Genomic DNA, 22341 nt, shown 5'->3' with positions numbered 1-22341 from the left:
TACCGGCTGTATGTCCTTGGGCACATTATTTAGCCTCTCAGTGCCTCAGTATTTTTCATCTGCAAAATGGGGATAACAGTACCTGCCTCGTGGATTTGTTGTGAGGATTAAATGAGCAGATCACGGTGCCCGGCACATGTTAAGCACTCAATAAATGGTAACTATTATTTCTTTCCAAAAACAAAGAAGGATTGGTTTGTGGGGCGATTAACTCTTTCAGGTCACTTTCCAGAACTCTGGATAGAGGAAGAAGGCTGGAGTTTTAGTCCTGGTTCCATTAGGACCCCTCCACTCCTCAGTTTCTTTATCCGTATAAAATGTGACAAGGGATACTCTCCGAATTGTTGAATCAATACCCTATCTCATAAAGTTATTTTCACACAATAAAGTTTGCTTGAGAAAACCTTCTAGAAATTTATAGTAACTTAATAGTAGAATGAAAACCTCAGTTACTGTTACAATCTTTTCAATAAAAATCAGATTGCCTAAAAACGTATGTTTTTTAGCTCTAAGGAAGCGTTGGCCGTTCTTGCATTGTTTGAAATGGAGGCCTCTCTCTAAAATAGGAGCATACGGAAGCAACGGTGCCCTCTTCAGACTGCTCTTCAAGAGACCAGGCGGGACCCTACTTCCCCAGGGGTGCTACACTTAACGCGGAGGCCTGTCCCGGGAGACGGAACCCATTCATGCTGGGGCAGTCATACAGACCCCCTGGGCATTTTGGACAGGTGGGAGTGTAGCTCCCGAGGGACGTTCCTGCAGGACTCAGGGGCCTGGGAAATCAGGAAAATGAGAGGTTCGTTTTAAATGGTCACTTGGGCAACAGGAAAGTCAGCTTCCACATCTGCTGTGCCCAACCTTGAAGTCACCTTAATGACTTTGGTTGTTGAAGCTACTGCTGCCCACCCCAGGCCTGAGGACCTCGGAGAACAGACCAGTCACAAAAATAGGAAAAGGGAAACAGAGGCCATGGTGCTAACAGGATGCAACCCACTTACCAAATGAATGAATGAACAAGCCATTGAAAGAGAGAATGCAGACCAGGAGCCTCGACTGATGAACTCCCCACCCAAATTCCTACCCTTCCATGTGGACATGTGCTGTCTCTCACCCATGCACAAAGCAAGTACTTGGCAAGTGAGAAGAGAAAGAATATTCTAAGGCAGTGGTGCTTTTTTTGGCCTTAAAATGGCCTAAGGCTAGCAATGAACTTCTGGGCCCAGAGCTTTGGCGTCTGGGTCTTCCAGGAGTGAGAAGGCCTGTGGGCACCCCCAGGGGCCAGCAGTGCGGGCTCCTCACCTGAATGTGAAGAGAGTCCCCATGTCCAGCATTGACAGCAACTCCGCTTTTGACTTGGGGAACGAGAGCCGGTAGCGCAGCGTCTCGAAGGCGGGGACGATCATCGCTTTCTTGGTGTTGGCGAGGTCAAGCTGGATGACAGACTTCCTGAAAGGGGAGGGCAGGCAGAGGGATGCAGAGTTAGAATTGCTGCCCCTGGGCCAGAGAGCAGAGTCTTCTTGGAGATGGATTGGAGGGCGGGCCAGACAGGAGGGGCTGGGGGACCCTTCCCCCCTTTCGCAGTGTGTGCGACTGTCAGAGCCAAGTGCAGAAGGCAGGTCTCCTGGAGGACCCTGCTGGGTCCACCAGGCTGGCCACACACTCCTACTGCACCGCTGCCCACCGGGGAACAGCTGGACACAAAGCTGACAAAAGAATCACCAACCTGGGCACTTCCGGGTCCCATCTCTGTGAGTCCTCAGACCCCGAGCCTTTAAACCAGCCAGACCCACCCATGCAGCCAGCACCCATTACGGCAGAGTGCTGGTATCCCACTTACTGGTGGAAAGTTCTCCATCCTCCCACTCACTCCTGCCTCTGAGCCTGGCCTTCTGCTCTGCTCCTCTGAGACCCAGCTCCTACCCTTCTGGATTTATCTGCCAGTTCCTGGCTCTGTGACCATCACTCGGAAAGGGAGAAAGGTCTGGAGAGGGCCATAGAGCATGAGGCTTGTAATGAACACAGATGGGATTTGAATCCTGGCTCTGTCACTTTATGACTCTTGCCTTACTGGGCAAGTAATTTAGCTTCACACTACCTCAGGTTCCTCCTCCCTAAAATGGGGCAAGAACATCTCCCTCCTGGAGCTGCTGTGGAGAATGAACAAGGTAATATAAACACTGTTTGGCACACCTGGCACATGGCTTGTAGCAACAAATGGCCACTATAACACACCAGTGCTATCGTGACTTCCTGGCTTGATCTTCCGTGATTTCTTTTGGCCATGACCTTGCTACCTCACTCTGGCCTCCTGCTCAGACCACTGACCCTTAGGTCTCGGTGCCAGCATGGACCATCTGCTTGTTATCTCTGAAATAGAGAAAGCAGTCTCCCTGGGGGTAATGCGAGGCATTGAAAGGCATTTTGCAAAATACTGGGAGAAGCAGCCCTCTGTAGCAGTACAACTGCTTACTGCTGTATTAGTAAAGTCACTGCACTCAACAAAAATTTGAACCTGTGCATAAACAGAGACTAAGGCTGGTCTGCAGAGAATAGTCATGTTACCCGAAGTAACTACAACAGCCCAAGCCGGGGTAGGACAAGAGCAGAGCGGCAATGCAAGAAGGACATCAGCCGGGTTTAGTACCAACGACTGATGACGGGGAACCTGGACCGGGTCAGAATAAGGACAGCTCTCGGAAACCACCCTTGACTAAGGGGTCTCACCAGTTCCCACTGCAGAGGGGACAGTTGAGAGATGGACCGGAATCCTCTGAATATCATTTGTAGTTCACTCTTCATAATTATGCTCACGTTAACTATATACCAAATGGTAAATGGCCCTCATGTCACTATTTCAGGGGAGATTCATAAAGGATGACACCAAGATAGAATCTGGGTGAGCTATACTTAGCCAATTGGAGGACCAGAGGTCTGAGTCAGCCTGTTCTGGCCTGCATTCCTCTCCCCCTTTGTCTCTCTGAACAATGACTTCATAGTTTTCAACACCCAAGATTCCCTCATCTATGGCCAGGCATTCATATCAATCCTACATTAGACACAGGCAGAGCTGGGGCTCATCACCTTTCCTCCAGGAAAGGTGTTACCTTATCTATTGATTCTGGGTGTCGGGAAAGGGACACGTGGGTCTATGGAATATCCTTGGACCCACCAGATGGCAAAGACCCTGGAACCACCAGGGAGGAGGAAGAGAGGGTCCCAGCACTGAGGGGTGATTGCTGCTCATTCAGCCATCACTGAGCATCTACTGTGGGCCAGGCCCCAGGCTGGGCACTTGGAGACACAGAGTGAACAAAACAGCCAAAGTCACTTCCCGCCTGGTACTTACATTCTTGTCTTAAATGTCTCAGGACGCTGAAGCCCAAGATTGCAGTTGTTTTAAGATATGAATGCTATGGAAATAGAGTGGGAGGCTAGGAGGGCTGAACTATGAAGAGAATGGGCCAAGTGTACACACACACACACACACACACACACACACACCCCAGATACAGAGATCTATAAACGTGGATGTCTCTATCCATATAAGCCTCAAACTACTACCACTATCACAGTTAGTATCGTAGCCACTTCTTGGAGCACCCTGCTCAAAGATGATCCCTCCTCTCACAGCCCCTGCACACAGGGGCAGCTCCCAGAGCTATGCTGCCCTACATGAAGCCCTGGCCAGGGCAGAGTGTTCTGGGGTCAACACTTGAGTCAAGCTGAGCAAATCAGTTTCTCTCTTGGTAATTTTAACAGAGATGCAGAGATTGGAAAACAAAGACCTGACTTGCACTAATGTCAAGACAGCACTCTAGAGGCTTCTGAACTGCTGCTGCAGAGGGGCTCAGAGCTGCCCGGGTTAATTATGATCTCCAGGATTGGTTTTCCAGATTCTACTTTGATTCCATAAGAAATGCCACTCAACTGTTTTTTGTCTTGTTTTCCTTTGATTTCTTTTCATTTTAATTAAGCTGCCTACCATTGGTTTCTGTTGCTTGCAACCAAACAACCCTGACCAATATATTGCAAAAGGCCCAGAGTAAGCAGACCCAGGAAGCAGCACGCCTCACAAAATGGAGTCCTAGCAAGCCTTCTTTCCCTCCGCATATGGAGCATCAGATTCGGGAGCACTTCCTACAAGTTCCCTTTAATCTCACGGACACACAAACTGCCACAAAGATGGATTTGTCACCAGACAGGTCTACTTCAGACTCAGTTCGAGGAGGTTTCCACACTCATGTCCTGAATGGGTCTCATGATGAAGTTGTTTCGGCAATAAAGTGGTTTCAGGGTACCGATTCTGAGCACATCTCTCATTGAGATGGCAGTGGTAGCCTGGGCTCTTCTGCACTGTGTCCTGTTAGTACGTGCCGACCACTTAGGGTTACATGATTTGCTGCCACCATTTATCTGGAAAGTGAGTCCTGCAGGGGATGGAGTGTTTCAAATGCAACATCTTCTGGGAACAGAGGGGGGTATGGTGAGGTGAGAAGGCAGGAATAGGAGCCAAGGGACCTGACGTCTGGAGCCAGCCCTGACAACCTGAGTGACTTTGGCTCTCTTCATTCATCCCTCTTAGATTGCTAAACCTAGCTGATTAAAATTGAAGACTCTGGAAGGCAGTCTGGTGTAGTAGCAATCAGACAAACCTGGTTTCTAGCTCTGACTCCACTCCTCCTGTTGGGCAAGTCACTTTAACCATTCTGAATCTCAAAGGTCATGCTCTTGTTAAATATTCTGATGAGGGAAAGCACAAGTGCACGTGGAAGTGCTTGGTGCAATGCCTGGCACATATTAAGCACTGAATACATGATGGTTGCTGCCTGTGATGGTTCATTTTATGTGTCAACTAGGTTACGGTATGGTGCCCAGCTGTCTGGTCAAACACGCATCTAGATGTTGCTGTAAAAGTATTTTATGGATGTAATTAACATTAATAATCAGTTGGCTTTAATTACTGTCAATAATGTGGGTGGGCCCCATCTAATCAGTTGAAGGCCTTAAGAGCAAAAACCAACTTTCCTGGAAAAGAAGGAATTCTGCCTCAAGATTGTAACTTAGAAATCCTGCCTGAGTTTCCAGTCTGCTGGCCTGTCTTGTGGATTTCAGACTTGTTAGTCCCCACAATTCCTTAAAATAACTATCTATCCCTCCAACCATCCTATCGGTTCTGTTTCTCTGAAGAGTCCTCACTGATACACTGTCCTTGCTTCTTGTCCAAGACCCCTTCAAAAATATTCACAAACCTATCACAACATTTTTGGACTGAGGAACTCTTAAAAGAAACCTTAGGTATCTACTGAAGTAATTCAGAACTCTGCTGGTATAACGAAGAATGCAGCAAATACAAGTGACCTAGAGCCAGCCAGCACCAGGTTCCAATCCTGCCTGCCACTCTCTCTTAAGACCCTGGGCACGATGCTCAACTACTCCTGGTCACAGGTTCCCCATCTGTAAAACGGAGATGACAACGCTTCTCTCTCATCAATCAGGGTTGCCGTGAGGATGAAATTAAATATTGACTCCAGAGCCTGACACGGGGCCTGACTTAGAATAACTGATTAACAAATGAGCCCCCTTCCCCTTTCGGGCTCAGCTTACTGGTGGGCCTGTAGCAAGAGCATGGGCGAGGGCAGAGGATTCAGAAAAGGCAACAGATTGCTTACAGCCAGGATAGATTTTTGACTTGCTAGCTGCTTGTTGATGGAAACAGAGTTTATTAGATCTCAGTCTCCAGCCAACTCGGAGTCGCTCTTCATGTCAAAGACAATTCAGGTGTTCCTGATGGTAAATTCACCCCCTTCCAGTCTGGCGGAGCTGACCAGAGGGAAAACTGTGAGCCGGGCAGTGTCCATCTTCAAAGTCCCCCAGTGTCCCCTACTGTGCATCCTCTTCCCCCAGCCTCTCCTCTCAACTTGCTTAAGTATGCGAATAGCTCATAGCCTGTTTTGCTCCCACCTGGTGAAGCTTGTGAGCAGGGGAGACAACGTGAGTGAGTAGCGAGGCTTCTTACGCCAACCTAAGGGAGGAGGCGGGCAGAGACTGTAGGCTTTCACGGGGCTCAGCATTAAGTCAAAGAAACAGCACGGGAGGGTGGACTGTTTGGTAGATGGGCTTCCTGGTGTTTAAAATTACCAAACCCCAAGACTGACTGATCCTGGCGGTGGTTCGTGCGTGTACACACGTGTACACATACATACACACAAATGCACACACACAATCCCCTGCCTCTCTTGCTCTGTCTTTTTAACTCCATCCTTTGCCCTGGAGGCAAGTCTCTGTCACCAGGGAAACAGCCCAGGTGCCCGGCTTGAAGAGCTTACGGGAAAATGTCTCAGAGAAATAAGGAACAAGGATGCACCGCATGGCTCTTACAACTTCCTCTCATTGCAGGTAAAGATGAGAGCTCTGGGGCCAGGCTGCTGAGGTCTGCATCCTGGCTGAGTACCTCACCTCTCCATTCCACGGTTTCTGTATCTGTGAGGATGGGGATGGTGATGACAGCATTAATCTCAGATGGTGTTTGTGAGGATCAAATGAGTCCCCATATGTAACGTGCTTAAACTGCCCGGCAGAGAATAAGCACTCCACCCATGTTGGCCGTGATTAGGACTGCCTGCCCATCTTTTCGTGCTGCCTTGACTGTGGTCCCCAAGGCTGGCGCCAACGCTGGCCTTTCCCCACCGTCCAAGGTCCAGCCAGGGCTGACTTTACCACTTTATTCCTTCATTTTTTCATGTCCTCACTCATTCCACCACATGCCAGGCACGGTGTAAGCACTTGGGATCCATTAGTAAACAGAACAGGCAGGAACTCCTGCCCTCATGCAGATGACATAGTGGAGAGGGAGACAGATAATAAGAACACTAATTACATAGTATGTCAGAAAGTGAGAATTGCTGTGAGAGAATGGAGCTGGCTAAGGGGCATCAGCAATGCCAGGAGGAGGAAATGGGCTGAAATTTTAAATAGGGTGGTCCAGACAGGCCTCCCTCGTGGAGAAGGGGATATTTAAGCAAACACCTGGAGGAGGTGAGGGAGCAGGTCATGTGGTGATCTAGGGCAAGAGCTTTCTGGGCTGAAGAAACAGTCAGTGCAAAGGCCTTAATGACAACAGCACAGTAAGGGACAGGGAGGCCACCTAGAAATGGGGCAGGAGGCAATGGGGGAGAGAGGGAGTGCTGCAGATCATACAGGCCTTGTAGATCACTGAAGGCGGTGGTGGGCAAAAGAACATTCCCCCCCAAAGATATCCATGTCCTAATCCCAGAAACCTGTGGCTATGTTACCTCACACGGCAAAAGGGACTTTGCAGATGTGATTAAGTGGAAGAGGTTGAGATGGGAAGCTTATCCTGGATTGTCTGGGTGGATACAATGTAACTGTTAAGGGTCCTTATAAGAGGGAGGCAGGAGGGTTAGTGTCAGAGGAGACGAGATGATGGAAGTAGAGGCTGGAGTGACGCGGCCATGAGCCAAAGACTGTGGGTGGCCCCTAGAAGTCAAGAAAACAGATTCTCCCCTAGAGTCACCAGGAAATGCAGCCCTGCCAACACCTTGATTTCAGCCCTGTAAGACCCCTTCCAGAGTGTGGACCTCCAGATCTGAAAGATCATACATTTGTGCTGTTTTAAGACACCACGTTTGTGGAATTTGTTATAGAAGCCACAGGAAACTAACACAAAGGGCTTGAGATTTTACTCTTGGTGAGATGGGGAGCCACAGGGGAACTCTGACCTAGGGAGTGAGATGATCTGTTTTCCATGTTAAAAGAATCCCTCTGGCTGCTGTGTTGATGGTAGACTGTAGTACTGCCTGGGTGGAAGTGGGGAGATCAACGGGGAGGCCCTTGAGGTAATATAGGTAAGATACCTTGGGTCAGGATAGTAATAGTGAAGGAGATAAGAACTGGCTTAGTACTAGAGCCAACAGGATTTCCTTATCCACTGGATGTGGGGCATATAAACCAAGGCTCTTGGTTTACAGAACGGGAAGGCTGGAGTTGCCATCGACTGGCACGGAGGAGTAGACTTTCTGGGGAAGATCAGGACTTAGGTTTTGAACAGTTCATTTGAGACGTTTATGAGAAAATGAAGCGGAGACATTGAGAAGGCTGTTGGACATGTGAGTTTTGACGTGAAGAGACAGGGCTAGGTGGAGATATTTTGGGGATCAGTGGGAGATATATTTAAAGCCATGAGACTGAACAATAACCCCAAGGGAGTGAGGGGAGAAGGAGAAGAGAAGTAGCTGGCAGTGGGAACTACAGGGAGGGATGAATGAGGTCGAAAAACAACCAGGAGACAGTGACGTATTTCTATAAGCCAAGAGAAAAAAATGCATCTCAAAGAGGAGTCATCAGCAGTCAAATGCTGCTGAGAAGTCAAGTAAGATGAGAACCGCGTTTGACCGTCGGATTTTGGCAACGTGGAGGTCACTGGTGGCTTCTTCCTTGGTTGCTGGCACATGGAATAGGACCTAAAGCACCAGCCAAGACCAGTTAATGGGCAGGTGTGCGGGCAATGGCCATTTAGAGCAGCATCTCCCTCGTTCTGCAGAAACAAACCAAGTCAACACAAGGACAGGCTGAATCGCCATGTCACCATGCTGGTCCCTCGTTCCCCATCCTGAATGCCCGCTGGTGGTCAGATGGGGGCTGGCCACAGTGGCAGAAGCAGGGATGTTTGGAGAGGCCAGGATAATGGACCGAGAAGTGGGAACCTCACAAATATGGCAAAAATATACCACCTTGTGTGATAAGTACCTTTGCTGTAAAGAACATCTGGTTTCATCATAAGTGATTCGAGATTTGGAAAAACTGACCCATGAGGTCCCCAGGAGAGGAAATAAATAGAACCCTATGACTAACATCTTCTGCTTAACAATGAGCTAGGGGCTAGGAGAAGAGGCCCATGTTTTCCAATTAGACACTTCTAGGGGGCCCACAAATGGTCACAACTTGCCTGAAAATGGGATTTGAAGTTTCCATCAAAGGATTAACCAACTCCATGTCTCTACTCCTCTGCATTCTCTTCTACTCAGAATTCCCTGAAACAAATTCTTCCTTGCTCACTTGGTGTGGATTTGGTATGGCCAACCCAAGTTGGTGTTGTCTTCAGAAAGCACAATTAGAAAAATAATCTACTTCTGATGTAAAGAGAAATGAGACAGCACAGTGGCGTTCAAACAGGGAGAAGTGGCTTTGGAATTATCTCCTGTTTGGATCTGCCTAGACTGGGGGGGGAAGGGAGCAAACTCAGACAGCTGCGGGGCCCGGGGGGCACAGGATGATGGATGGCGGGGGACACCAGGCTTCAGTGCTGGGGGGACAAAAGGGAGGAGCAGAGCAAGGGACGGGATGCACTGGGAGTCCACGCCTCGCACCTTTGTGCTCTTCACGTCCAGCTGCGTGGCTGCCATGTGGGATCACGGAATCAATGTCGCCAGATATACTGATGTTTCAAGAGGAGCCAACTAACACACATTTCCCAACACATTTGAGGGCTGGATGTCTTTCAAAGGGATGCCAGTTTGAAGGGAGGGTGAAGAGCGAGAAAAAGCATGGTCGTTTTAATCAGATGATGTAGATTCTATCTTAACTCCATCACTTCACTAATTGTGTAATCATGGGCAATTTTCTTAACTCTCTGGGCTTTTGTTTCCTTATCTTGATGATAATAAATACTTCACAGACTTGGTTATTAAGAGAACTAAGATAATATATTCATTAATTAATGAATATTCATGAAGCCAGGCATAGCTATTAGGTCCAGAGCTGAATGAGCAGATATAACCTTTGTCCTTACAGAGCTCAAAGCGTAGGGCTCCCTGGTGCCGAGTCATGAAGAGCTTCCTACCACTGTTCTGCCTAAGAAGCAGAGGGGTTCTACGTATTTGCAAAGCTTTGGAAATAAGAAAGCATATAGGATTTGGGGAAACTGAATTTCTTAGATCGTGCCTGGTACATTGTAGGTGGTCAATAATGATAACAAAAAGTGCTTTTGTGGATTCAGTATCAAGCACTATGCATTACTTCTTCAACCATGGCAACCTATGACAAAGGTACTAGTACTCCCAGCTTACCAATGAAGACATTAAAACTCTGAGAGTTTATGTAATTTGCCTTATAAACAGCTAGTAGTTACCATCATCATCATCAGATGATAATAATCATTATTGTCTTAATTAAGGCTGCACTAGCTTAGAAAAAACCTGGAAAGATCAGTAATCACAGGATCTATTTGGGCCAAGTCTGTTGATATGGTGAATCTGCACCTGGAGCAACGAGCTTCTTGGAGTTCATGGATCAAGGCAGCTGGTAGCGAGAGTGGTTAGGAATGGAACGGAGGGTGACGGCAGGGGGCTATAGTCTGCGTGCTTATGCTCCTTAAACGGCAATCTCATCCCCATGGCGGACGCTACCTCGTAGCAGCTAACTACATTTTGGAAATGCAGAGACATGTGCACTGACCTATTGGCTTACTGAGCCTCCTACACTGCCAATTTCCTTTCTTTACTGCCCATGAGCTTCTCAAACTACTATAGTCTGCCATTGACTCCTTGGATCTGGCCAAGGTCAAAAATGTCCCCATCACTGTCAAATCTAATCGACTTCTCCATTCTCATCTTTCTTCACTCCGCTCTGCATTTGGTGTTAATGACCACTCCCTCTGCTCTTAGCTTGAGAACACCACCCCAGAATTCTGGAGAGCATCTTCCCACTCTCTCTAGCTTGGATCAGGGTAATTGCTTTGTGCATCAGCCCTCTCGATGTTGGTTACCATTCAGGTACCTCTTGTTGCCTCTACTCCTTGAGCAGAAGTGGGGGATCCTCGATCTCTGCCCATGTGAGCTTCTGCTCCTGTAACAGAATTGGCTGAGCTGATTTCTTTGTGGCGGTGCAATGAGTGGCTGAGGCCAATGCAGACAAGTGACAAACCGCTGGGAACCATGAGCTGAAGGCACTGGGGCTGCTGTCAGAATGCCAGGAGAGAACAAGACTCGTCAGCTCTCAGAGCCCTGGATTTCCACAGCCCAGCTCCACAGCATCAAATGTCAGAGATCCCACTGTTTAATCAAATCTGAGTAGTAAGAAGTCCAAGCGGTTCTTGTACAAGTTCCCTGGGACTCACTCATAGGAAAGATACATTAAGAGGGCATGGGAAGAGGGAAAGAAACTTGTGCTGGAGTGTACGTCTGTTTCAGAAGCCCCAGAACTCATCACTCATCACTCTGTGTACAGCCAACGAGAGGAGCTTGCCTCTGCACCTCCCTGGTCCACCTTTGCTGGCCTTGATGTGTCCCCCTTGACAAGGGACCTGCATCTTCTTTGGGGCTGGCTCATCCTGGACTGCTTTGCTCACTGGGGATGGCTGGTGGCAGCGGTGGTAATAACACGCAGATGACATGCTTATGTACCTATCAGCTTTGCCAGGCTTGAGGTCAGGGACGAGCCTCGTTCATGGCTCTGTTTCTAGCGCCAGCAGAGTGCCAGCACACAGTAGGCACTCAATAAATGCACAGGGAATGAAGCAATCAATCCGTAGTAGTCATATGCAGGAGGGAGGATGGTACTATAAAGAGGGTCCTTTGTAAATGACAGAGAGCTGGGTTGAAATTGTAGTTCTGCCACTTAAAATACATAGGACCTTTGGGCAAATTTATCTTCTGCATTTTAATCTTCTCACTTGTATAATGGGAATAAAAGCACTTAACATTGACTAGGTTGCCATCAAAAAGATAACATCTGTCCGGGGCTTATTAGCACAGCTCCTGGTCCTTGGAGGCCCCTTGTAACCATGTGTCTCTTCCTTCCTTGGTCCTTCACAGACAGTAGGTCATGCACATTCTCCTGTGATGCTCACAAGGAGTAGATGGGCATTGGGGTGATCCCTGTTTGAAGAGAAAAGCATGGGTCCGAGATTCACCCATACTTTTCTGATTGCAGCTTATTCCGAGAACTAGTGTGTGGGCACGGAGCAAACTGAACCAGTGAGCGAGCTGGCAGATGGTAAGCGGCAGGGCTAATGCGGCCACAGATGTTATCAACTAGTGTGGGGCAAGGAAGGGTGTGTGTGTGTGCACGTGCACGTGTGCAAGGCTATGAGAAGCCCCCTTGCCTCCAGCTGCCCACCACACACCTTTAAACTACCTAGCTTCAGTAGTTCTAGATGTAAGCGTGGCTTTCAACCAGAGCAATGGGAAATCATCTGAATAACACCTCTGAGGACTTAGCAGCCTACCTCAGGGCAGAGAGGAGGGAAGAACTGAGTTAAGCTGTGCTTGTTATCTGCGCTGATAACTGTGGAGGCACACCCTGCATAGCCCGTCCTCGTCCCTTCCTCCCATCCCTGAACATGGAGGCCAGGTAATAAGGTTTGCTCGGATTCTATTATAGTTGCTTAGGAAATGAGTTCCTGGCGGACAGGCTTCCAGGAGGTGTGTGGGGACAACAGCAAGGACTTGCAAATGAGGGAGACAAGGCTGCCCACAGAGAGTGTAACCGTAAAATACACACATAATGGATCCAGTCAGAGACGGGCAGTCATTTGGAGAGCCAGGAGGGCTCCCAGACCCCGGCCAGATCTGGTGGCTCCTAAATTGAAGGTATTAACATATCCAGAGGGAGAACCTGTTAGTCAGAGAGGGGTAGGAAAGAAAGAGAAGCTGAGAACGAGCTTTGGGGGCAAATTTTAAAGAAAAACTATAGTTTATGGTGCCATGCTCCTATAATCCTCTACATTCCTATTCACTCCTATTTAATGACCCCATTGCCCTGCCAATGTTTACCGTTAGCAATCATAGGTAAACATCCCGAGTGCTTTCTGTGAGCTGGCACCATGTTAAATGCTGGCTGTGGGTCACGGGAGGGGCAGTCAATAGCTCTGTGACTAGAATGGCAGCTCTGGAGCAGACTGCCCTGATTCAGGTCCTACCTAGACACTCACCAGCTTGTACTCTCAAGCAAGTTACATCTTTGTGCCCCAGTTCTCCCCTCTGTGAGCTGGGGATAGTACTAGTATCTGGGCTGTGGGGTTTTGTGAGGATTAAATGGGTTATCTCATGTAGAGGTATGACAGTCCTCCAACGCATAGAACGCACTTGATAAATACAACTCGTGACAATGATCATGGCCATGATGATGATGGTGGAGGCGGGGCCATCAGGCAACTGGATCAATAAACAGGTTAAGCACAGAAGCCTTTGAATAAGCCCAGGATACACTAGTTATCCACTTAGTAATGCCGTGCCCGTGAGCATGTTACTTAGCCCAAACATTCTCGTCTGTAAAATGAATTATAGGTGAGGTTAAATGACAAAATCCATGCGAAAGTGCTTGTAACAGTGCTTGGCACACAGTAAGTGCTCAATAAATGTTAAATGTTATAGAGACAGTGGAATTAAAATGATGAATTAACCCAGGGAAATGCCACCTGGTAATGTCCCTTGGCAGGCAGCCAGTGGCATTGCTTGGTGCCACCTCTACCTGGCCTTGTTCAGATTTCTGCACTCATTCAACAAATATTTATAGAGCGGCCATTAGGTGCCAGGGGAAATGGGATAGGGGTGGGTGGTTAGACGCCATCCTGGAGAGAACAGAATAAAACTGAAATTTCTCATCCCTGTACACGGTCAGAATATTAGTCTCTGCCTAGGGTGGCACGTTTGTCCCCAGAAAGCAAAGGCAACGTTTGCAAAACAAAGCAGGGATGTTTTGAGCCTCAGGCATTGAACACAGATGAGGATTACGGAGGGTTAGTGAAAGAGGTGAGAACCTGCCCCAGGCTCATGGATATGGAAAGTCCCAGCTGAGGGGAGCTGCCTAGGCCTCCCACCTTGGATCCCTCTGCCTTCTGGAACCTTCCTCGAACATGCCATGATATTTCATGCCTTTATATCCATTAGTCCTTCAAGCCTAAACTCAACTAGTTATCACCTCTTTTCGTGATAGAGGTGGGAGGCCTTCTCTGTCCACCCACATTGGGTCATCTGCTTTGAGCTCCTGTATCTTTTCTTTCTGTATCTGTATTGATAACAAGAACAGCAGCAGCTCTGACAGCTGGAGTGCCCTGTAGAACGTAAACCCCATGAGGGCAGGAACCTGGCCTGTGCTGTTCTCCGTGAGAGCCCAGTGCCTAGAACAGTGCCTGGCCACAGCAGACAGGTCATGTATATTCGTGGAATGTGGAATGTTCCAGGCATTGTGCTGAGTGCTTCTCAAATCCCATTGCATTTAATCTTCCCAAGATCTTACGAGGGAAGAAGTAATATGATCCCATTTCACAGATGAAGAAACAGAAGTTAAGTATCTTTCCCAAGGTCAAGTAAATGCTGAGTAAGGAATACTCAGCGTTGAAATGCAGGGTGGGAATGACTCCAGGGACAGCACAGTCACAGTGCAGCACACAGCCTTGCACACAGCAGGTGCTCACTAAAGATCTTCTTGAATGAATGAATAGGAGTATATAGTTTCTCATTTCATATGGAAAAAAAACTGAGATGGTTGTATCAAGTTACCCCTATGAAGTACCAAAGGTGGCAGAGTTCGCAGTGGCAGCAGTTATGGGTGGGGGCCAGCAAAGTTCAATTGTGAGTGCTGTGAATAGGCCAAAGGCCAGAAGATTAACTCCTGTTGAACACCTACTATACCCCCACAAGAGGCTACTATTTACCCCTTTGTGAACTGAGGAAACAGAGCGTTGGGGAGACTAAGTAAGCTGCCCCAAGTCACATACTTGATAAGCGTGGCGGAACTTGGATTCAAAGGCAGGTCTGCGAGACTTCTGCCATGCCCTACTGAATTCCACTCGACATTTCTCAAATCAAGAGTGAAAGCTGCACTTCTTCAAGCTCCTTAGAAGAAACAGGTGAAGGGGTGGGAGAGAGATTTTAGTGCAACTCTGCAGCTATGTCCATGCATATAACTGATTTCATTATTTTCTAATCGATCTGTTTGTTTTTGCTGTAATCTTAGCTGGATGCTAAGCAATTGCTCAGGGAGCTATGCTGCTGAACTTTTTTGGGTAACCACGTAGGCCCCCCAAAAAGGGTGACATGAGTAAGTGTTTGGGGGTGCCATCAGCCTGCTCCCGTATCCTGGGGTGTAGAGTGATCTGGCTTCTTCCATTAGCGAGAGACTATTCCTCATCTGACACTGACATTGAACCTCCCTGGGGCCTCAGTTTGGTCACCTGTAGTGGCACTTATTTCACGGAGAAGTTTGATGAACAGAAGCAATATAAACAAAGCAGCTGGCAGGGGTGCTGGCACACAGTAGGGGCTCAATAAATTGTAACTATCATCATTGCAACTATCATTGTTTTTAATATTAATATTTTATAACAAAGCTTGGGTAGAGCATGTTGTTGGACAGCCATGCTGAAGAAGTCAGTCTCTAGGAGGGTCCGCTGGCTTTGTTGGGGTGCACAGCTACCGTGACAAACAGTACCCCAACCTCATCCCAAATCAGGGAAACACATCTGCTTCTAGTGTGTGATCAGAAACAAATTCATCCCACTCACTGGCAAAATGTTCCTGAAGCCAATGGCAAGTCAATATGGTTATCTTCATACGAAAAAGACAGCGCGTGCTTATTTGGGGCTTCTGAATCATATCCCTTACCAGTTCTCAAAATTCCGCTGCCTAGGAATTATCTAGGTCAGAGGTCACAAACGTGGTCCAGAGTGGGGGTGGCAGGTTCTATGCAGCCTGAAGACATGTTTGGTCTGGCTCAACAGCATTTAAGTTTTTTAAAAAAAAATTAGTTGTCCATATAACAATAAAACATATGAAACTCCCGATTTCCAGCTCCTTTTGAAAATGTGAAGACCTTAGACCTGACCCCCCTCCCCACAACGTAGAGCAATAATTCCACAATTGGAGTGACTGAGATGGGGGCTGTGGTTTCCCTAGAGAATCATACTCAGCATTCTTGGCTCCTTTAGGCCAAGGTCCTGGTAAGTCCATTTCTTCATTTTACAGTGAGGAAAAAAAATAGAATTGTTGGAAGTCACACAGTTTGCTACGGCAAAGAGCGCAAGCGGGAACGAGGATTCCTGGGTCTCAGCCAGTGCCCTGTCCACCATAACTTTCAAAGTCAATGCCATGATATCCTGCTCAGTCCAGGAAGGACATGGGCACAGCAGACCAAGAGGACGCCAGCATGAGAAACGGGCCAAAGCAGGCAGGACTCCTGGGCACAGGCTTTGCAAAGGAAGTCTCAGGTGGCAGCATCTGAAAGAGCTTCCCTGTCTTCCCTTTCAAAGTCCAGACACCTCTGCAGACAGTTATTGATTTCAGCTGCAGACTTTCTCGCCTGTCTGTCTGTCTCCACTGCTACTTCAGATCCCTTCCCCGGGCATCCATCATCTCTCACCTGGATTAGTGCAACAGTCCCCTAACTTAACCCCTTCCTCTGGTCCTACTGACGTGATCCTTCCGTGATGCAACTAGAATGATCTTCCTTAAATGCACATCTAATCACACCATTCTCTCAGTGATTTTCCCTTGTCCCCCTCCCTTATCAAGTCCAGACTCCTTAGCATATTTTGTGAGAAGACCTGTGGGACCCACCCTGGCTTACATTTCTGGCCACATCATCTCTTTCTGTTCTCCCCAGCAAGCCTCCAGCCACCCTGCATCTCTGGAATGGATCTCTCTCTCTACCTGGAACACCACCACCTCTACTGGCTAACTCAACCCAGCCTTCAGGCCTCTGTTTAGATCTAACTTCTTCAGGATATGCTTTCCTAAGCTCCCTCCACCCCCAGATTAGGTTAATACCATCTGGACACCCCCATCACAGTACCTAAATAACTTTATTGAACTTGCATCTTTAACTAACTGTTGTTCCCCCTGGTCTATAAGCTCTGGGATTCATAGATCACATCTGTGTGGTTCACAGATATGGGAGCACATAGTAGGTGCCTTATAAATGTTTACCCACTAAATGAATGAAAAGATAAATGGATATTGTGGATGGAGAAGAAAAATTAGGAAAGTCACAGTAACTTTTCACTCTGGATGGGCAAGCCACTTGACTTTTCTGGTCTCGGTTTCCACATGTGTACTAAGAGAGGCCTGGACAAGATCATTTATTCTCAACTCAGGGTCTCTGGAATGCCATAGGGCCTGTGAATAAAGTAGTGGAGTTTTAGGAGCAATTTACAATATTTCAAAACCCCCGAGAGGAACCACACACCTTCCTGTGATGAGCTGGCTACAGCCCACTAAAACCTCAAGTGGCTCTGCGTTAAGACAATATTAATTACTGGGCAACACGGGGTACCTCATGTGGAGTAAGGGCTTCAGGAGCAATTAATGGTGTCTTTGATCAATAAAACACAGGAATAGTACAGAAAAACACAGTCTGTTCATGTGTAATGTTTTTCAAAACACCATGACCAAGAGGTAAAATAATAAAATACTGCTTGGATGGGGAGAGTAGAGACCACAGACTTTCAAGATGGGGTCAGTTCACTATTAACTGGTCAGAGAGAAGGCCCCTCAGGTGTTCCTGTGGATGAGCCCCAGAAGGGTGGACGATGTGCTATGGCCCAATCCTGAAGCCTCTCTCTTCTTGGCTGAGGGCGGCCCTCACCCCCACCATCTGTTCCTTTGGGAGCCCTGCCTGACGCCCAGAGCCTGCCATCCTGCAAGCTCATGAGGTTTCAGAATCTACAGGCATTGGGCTGAAAGCCCTGTCTGGCCACACGGGGGCGCCCTCACTACACACACTGGGATTCCGAGGCCCAGCTGGAGTGGGAGCTGGGAGACAGATCCGATCCTGGAACCCTGTGGGGTCAGGAGATGGGGTTCTCAGTGCTTCGTACCACAGCCGATGATCCTTGGGAAGATGCCTCCCACCCTCCCTGACCAAGGATATGCTGCCCTGGGGTTGCCCACTCTGCTGTTCTCAAGAGATTGGCTGGGGGGGCTCCTCCTGCTCACAGGGGAGGGATCGATGCTACGAACACCCAGGAGAACCCTGGAAGGAAACCCGATTCAGAACGTGGATGGAGAACACAGCTGCCTTCCCCAGAGAGAGCAGAGCAGGGAGGGCACGCATATCACACTATGCTCTGACTTCAGTACAAGAGGTTTAAACTCTTTTGGAAGCTCTTTTAAGAGTGACAGAGGAGCCGGCCTTGTGGCTTACTGGTTAAGTGCGTGCGCTCCGCTGCTGGCAGCCCGGGCTCGGATCCCGGGTGCGCACCTACGCACCGCTTCTCTGGCCATGCTGAGGCCGCGTCCCACATACAGCAACTAGGATGTGCAGCTATGACATACAACTATCTGCTGGGGCTTTGGGGGAAAAAAAATAAATTAAAAAAAAAAGAGTGACAGAGATACTAAGAGAAAGACAGAGACAGATAGACAGACAGACATGCACACACTCACATACACACACTCTCACATACACACAAAAGGAAGGAGGGAGGGCAAGAGAGAAAGAAATCATATTCTGGCTCATCTGGGAAAGGCAGAAACCTCAGAGCAGGCAGACACGCATGCGGCAGGGTGGCCTGCAGACTGGGAGTCCAACAGACACTGGTTCAAATCCTGGAGCAAGCTCTGTGGACTCGGGCGGGTGACTTGGCTTCCCTGAGCCTAACCGTTCCCCACGGTTAACCATGCCCACCTTTTGAGCTTGACGTGTGGATCAAGTAGGATAATTAATATGTGCAAACCACCTCTCATGGTACCTGGATCCAGGCAAGCACTCACTCAGTAGCAGAGACAATTCATGCTGACAAATGACAGTAATAAAGGATTTTTAAAGTGTTTGATCACTTACACCTTGTGACTAGTTTTCTCACATGGGGACTTTCAGGCTATATGAATTCGGAAGTCCCTTTCCGTTGAGATTATTTATTATTCCATCATAAATGCTACTCCCCACACAGCCATCTAATAAGTCTTTCATGAGCGGACTGCTCTCTCTTGCCACTGGACGCCTGCCCCTCCACGCCGGGAGACTTGGGAAGGGTCATTGGAGCGTCACCGAGGCAACCTCGGATGTTACTAAGCACATGGCTCTGGAGTCAGGCTGGTGGTGCTGTGACCATGGCTCCCACTTGCCTAGGTGTGTAACCTTGGCTACCGGCTTACAGTCTCACTTCCACAGCCTCCCATTGGGAAAATGAAGATGAAAATAGCACCCACGGCAGGGACTGGGCGGGAAGGGAATGAAATCCTACTTGTCATGCGCTCAGAACAGTGCCTGGCACTCAGCAAGCACTTCAATAAATGTCAGCCATCACCATCATGTAGGTTTGTTTTACAGCATAGGCAGTGACTTTCTAGAATGGTGAGATGAGGGTTATCAGATCTAAAACTGGAAGAGGGATGGTATGTTTTCATAGAAGTTATAAAAAGAACATTAGACTGGGAGACCAAAGAGGTGTCTCCTAGACCAAGCTCTGCCACTAATGTTTCACTACGCAAACTGGGGTTCTAGTCTGTTCATCAGGAAAATGAAGACCTTGAATTGCCTAACGGCCCCTCCAAGCCTGGCAGTCAGGAGCTCTCTCTCTGGGTGGACTTGGGCAGGTCCCGTCCCCTTACTGGGTCTCGGCTGCGCCATCTATAAGAGGAAAGTGTTGGACTGGACGATGACCCTAGGGGCCGTTCTGGTCCAGCACCGCACCAGCCTGTGCCCCAGGGGTCCTCACCTGAGGTACTCATAGAGCCCGTACATGGGCAGGAAGTCGATGTCAGACAGGAACATGTAGGGCGTGCCAACATGCTTCATGGCCACGTTGCGCAGCAGGTTCACAGGGTAGAACTGGCCCTCCTTGTACACGATGTGGTAGGCCACGTTGTGGCGGCTCATGAGCACCTCGGAGCCCTGTGCATAGCGGAGGAACTGTTGGGCCTCGGCGTCCGACAGGTAGAGGGCCAGGCTGATGGGCCCCTCCCAGTGCTTGCAGATGGCCTCGAGCATCTGGAGCCTGGGGGAGACAGGGAAGGTGAGCCACAGGGGAGGTGAGCCTCAGGGATCTTACCCTATCATCTGCCCGGCCTCCTTGGGGGCCTCTAACTCTATCCAAACTTGGTCAACCAGTTCTGAATCCAAATCCGTCCTCCAAACTTGAATCACTGTGTGATGGGGGCAAATCACCAAACCTCAGTTCCTTTATCTATAAAATGGGCATAAAAATACTTACCTTGTTGGTTCTCATCTTTATATGCTTCCAACTGAATGAGTGATATCAAGAGTTATATCCATGATAAGCCTTTTCTTTTCAGACTCCTTCTCTTTTCAACAGGGGGTGGGGAAAATCATATCAAATGATGTAAAATCCCCTTCCAGCTCAAAACTCCTATCCCTCTCCTTCTCTCTCAGCAAAGGTGTACAACAGCTCTACACTCTCCTAAAGCAGTAACCAGCCATAGAAGATGTAGCCAGACTGAGGCCATGAGTTCCAAGGAGCATTAAAACAAGCAGTAAGAACAAGAGTAATAATAACCACAATTACCCACTCATTACTATGCACCAGACGACTTTCCAGAATTCTCCCAACAACCCTATGCACCAGCTGTCATTTTCCCCATTTTCCTGATGAAGGAATTGAGGCTCCAGATATCCAGTCAGCTTTGATTCTTGGACTTGGCCAGACATGTGGAGACAGGTACCTGGACAGGGCCTTGGAGATGGTGAGAGGATAAAATACTGGGTTTTTGGCAAAGGGAATGGAAAAACGTGTGAATGTTGGGGACAAAGTATGCCTAGCGTGAAGCTGTCTTCACTTTCCAGAGCCATTCTTGCCGCAGGGCACCAGCCAATTCTGCAAGGCTACCTGAGAGGCACCGAGCTAAGGAGAGTGGAGAAAGAACAGAGCCCAGAGAAAAAACAAAGGTGCTTCCAGCAGAGTGGGCTCTGCAGAAATATTTCAAGTGAAATCTATAAGGATGTTTTTCTTTTCAAAGGCCATTAGAAGTGCCTAGTACCTAAAACCTATGGTTAAGAAACAGCAAAAACCTATTTCAATTTTTTTTTCCCTACCCAGCAAGAGGTACATAATCAGCAGTCTCCTGGTCAGAATGCCCACTTTATTCAGATGATTACCAGGAAATAGATTCCATGCATTTCCATGCTTCTAAACAAAAGAAAATGGGCACACCTATCTGTGTCAATGGCTTTCTCGACAGACTTTCAAGGCTTTCCTCTCAGTAATTCTGTGAATTGGTATTGCCCAGATTTGCATCCTCTCTCACTACAGAGGATTAATATATTCATAGGGGTAAAATGCCCTCCATTTCTCATACTTTATAACACCTGCTAATCAAATGGACCAAAGCTGGTTTTTTAAGAGGCATGACATTCTCCACAATGCCTAAGCTCCCTGAAATTTGCGTTTGGCCTCTGCTACAGGCCCTGGTCTCTGCTGGGCTCTGAGAACCTGGGATTTTGAATTACCCCACTTGCACCTCTGTTTCACGGTCTGCAAAGGGGGGGGACTCTGCATTTGCAAGGGAGAGCTGTGTGCACAAATCCTTTGAGATTTGGGGAGTAAACGGCAAGAATAATTTCTAATACGTGGATATAAGAGCTGCTGGAGGGAGTGGATGTAGGAGGTGTTTGGGTGTGAAGAGAGGCCAGATTCTGCCATGGATTCTCCCACTGACTTGGTTTCTGACTCTGTGTCGTGAGTTTTCCAAGCACGGAGCAAGCCCCCCTGGCGCAGCCCTTCTTTCAAGCTCTGCGAAGAGTTTAGAGTGAGAACAGAGACACAAAATACCTCAGGTTCTCAGGAGAAAGGTGCTGCTGACGTCACAACATCACATTCTCGTGGGCTTTACAGGAAATGGGGCCAGAGGTTCCGTGGAACCTCAGCCAGCAAGAACTAACGATGACACAACCCACCTCTGTTTCCCTGCCACTGGCCCTGACCCCTCCAACCTCTTCACCCTTAAAACCGAGCTTTCTGCCAGGACCTGAACAACTGTGACAAACCGAGGTTTCTCATAATGATGATAATGTATAAAATGTGATAACGATATAATAAATCTCTACCATTCATCCGCTGCTTACAGGGTGCCAGCCACATCTTGGTTGTTATCCTTTTTAACACTCACAGTAGCTCTATAAAGTTGAGATTCTCATCACTGTGTTACAGGTGAGGAAGCTCAAGGAGGTGAAGTGACTCCTTTCAAGCCACGGAGCTACAAAGCGGAGGAGTTGGATTCATGCCCAGGTCTGAGCGCAACACCCAGGATCCAGAACATTATTCAGTATGCACTGGTGTTAGGCTGAGAAAAATGTCCTCACGTATCTTCTCCTCATTGTCTGTTTTCCAAACAAGAATCTGTTCTTCTCTGCGTGTCAGCTTCTCTC

The 22341-nt window shown here is 48.2% G+C and overlaps 1 protein-coding gene across 6 annotated transcripts in view; it reads right to left on the bottom strand.

Moving 5' to 3' along the window:
* LARGE1 (LARGE xylosyl- and glucuronyltransferase 1) overlaps positions 1-22341 on the bottom strand; it is a 529018-nt gene that overhangs the window by 7981 nt on the left and 498696 nt on the right. For all 6 annotated transcript variants that reach the window (XM_087448983.1, XM_087448982.1, XM_087448981.1 and 3 more), the window contains 2 exons: positions 19676-19954; positions 1300-1446 (listed from right to left, as the gene is read on the bottom strand). In XM_087448983.1, coding sequence (XP_087305109.1) covers positions 1300-1446; positions 19676-19954 — 426 coding nt within the window. The remainder of the gene's footprint in view (positions 1-1299; positions 1447-19675; positions 19955-22341) is intronic.

This window comes from Ceratotherium simum, chromosome 25 (assembly GCF_057802395.1).
Source record: "Ceratotherium simum simum isolate JZ-2026a chromosome 25, ASM5780239v1, whole genome shotgun sequence".
NCBI lineage: Eukaryota > Metazoa > Chordata > Mammalia > Perissodactyla > Rhinocerotidae > Ceratotherium > Ceratotherium simum.
Note: the sequence above shows the minus strand (reverse complement) of the source record. Positions and strands in the feature narration are given on the sequence as shown.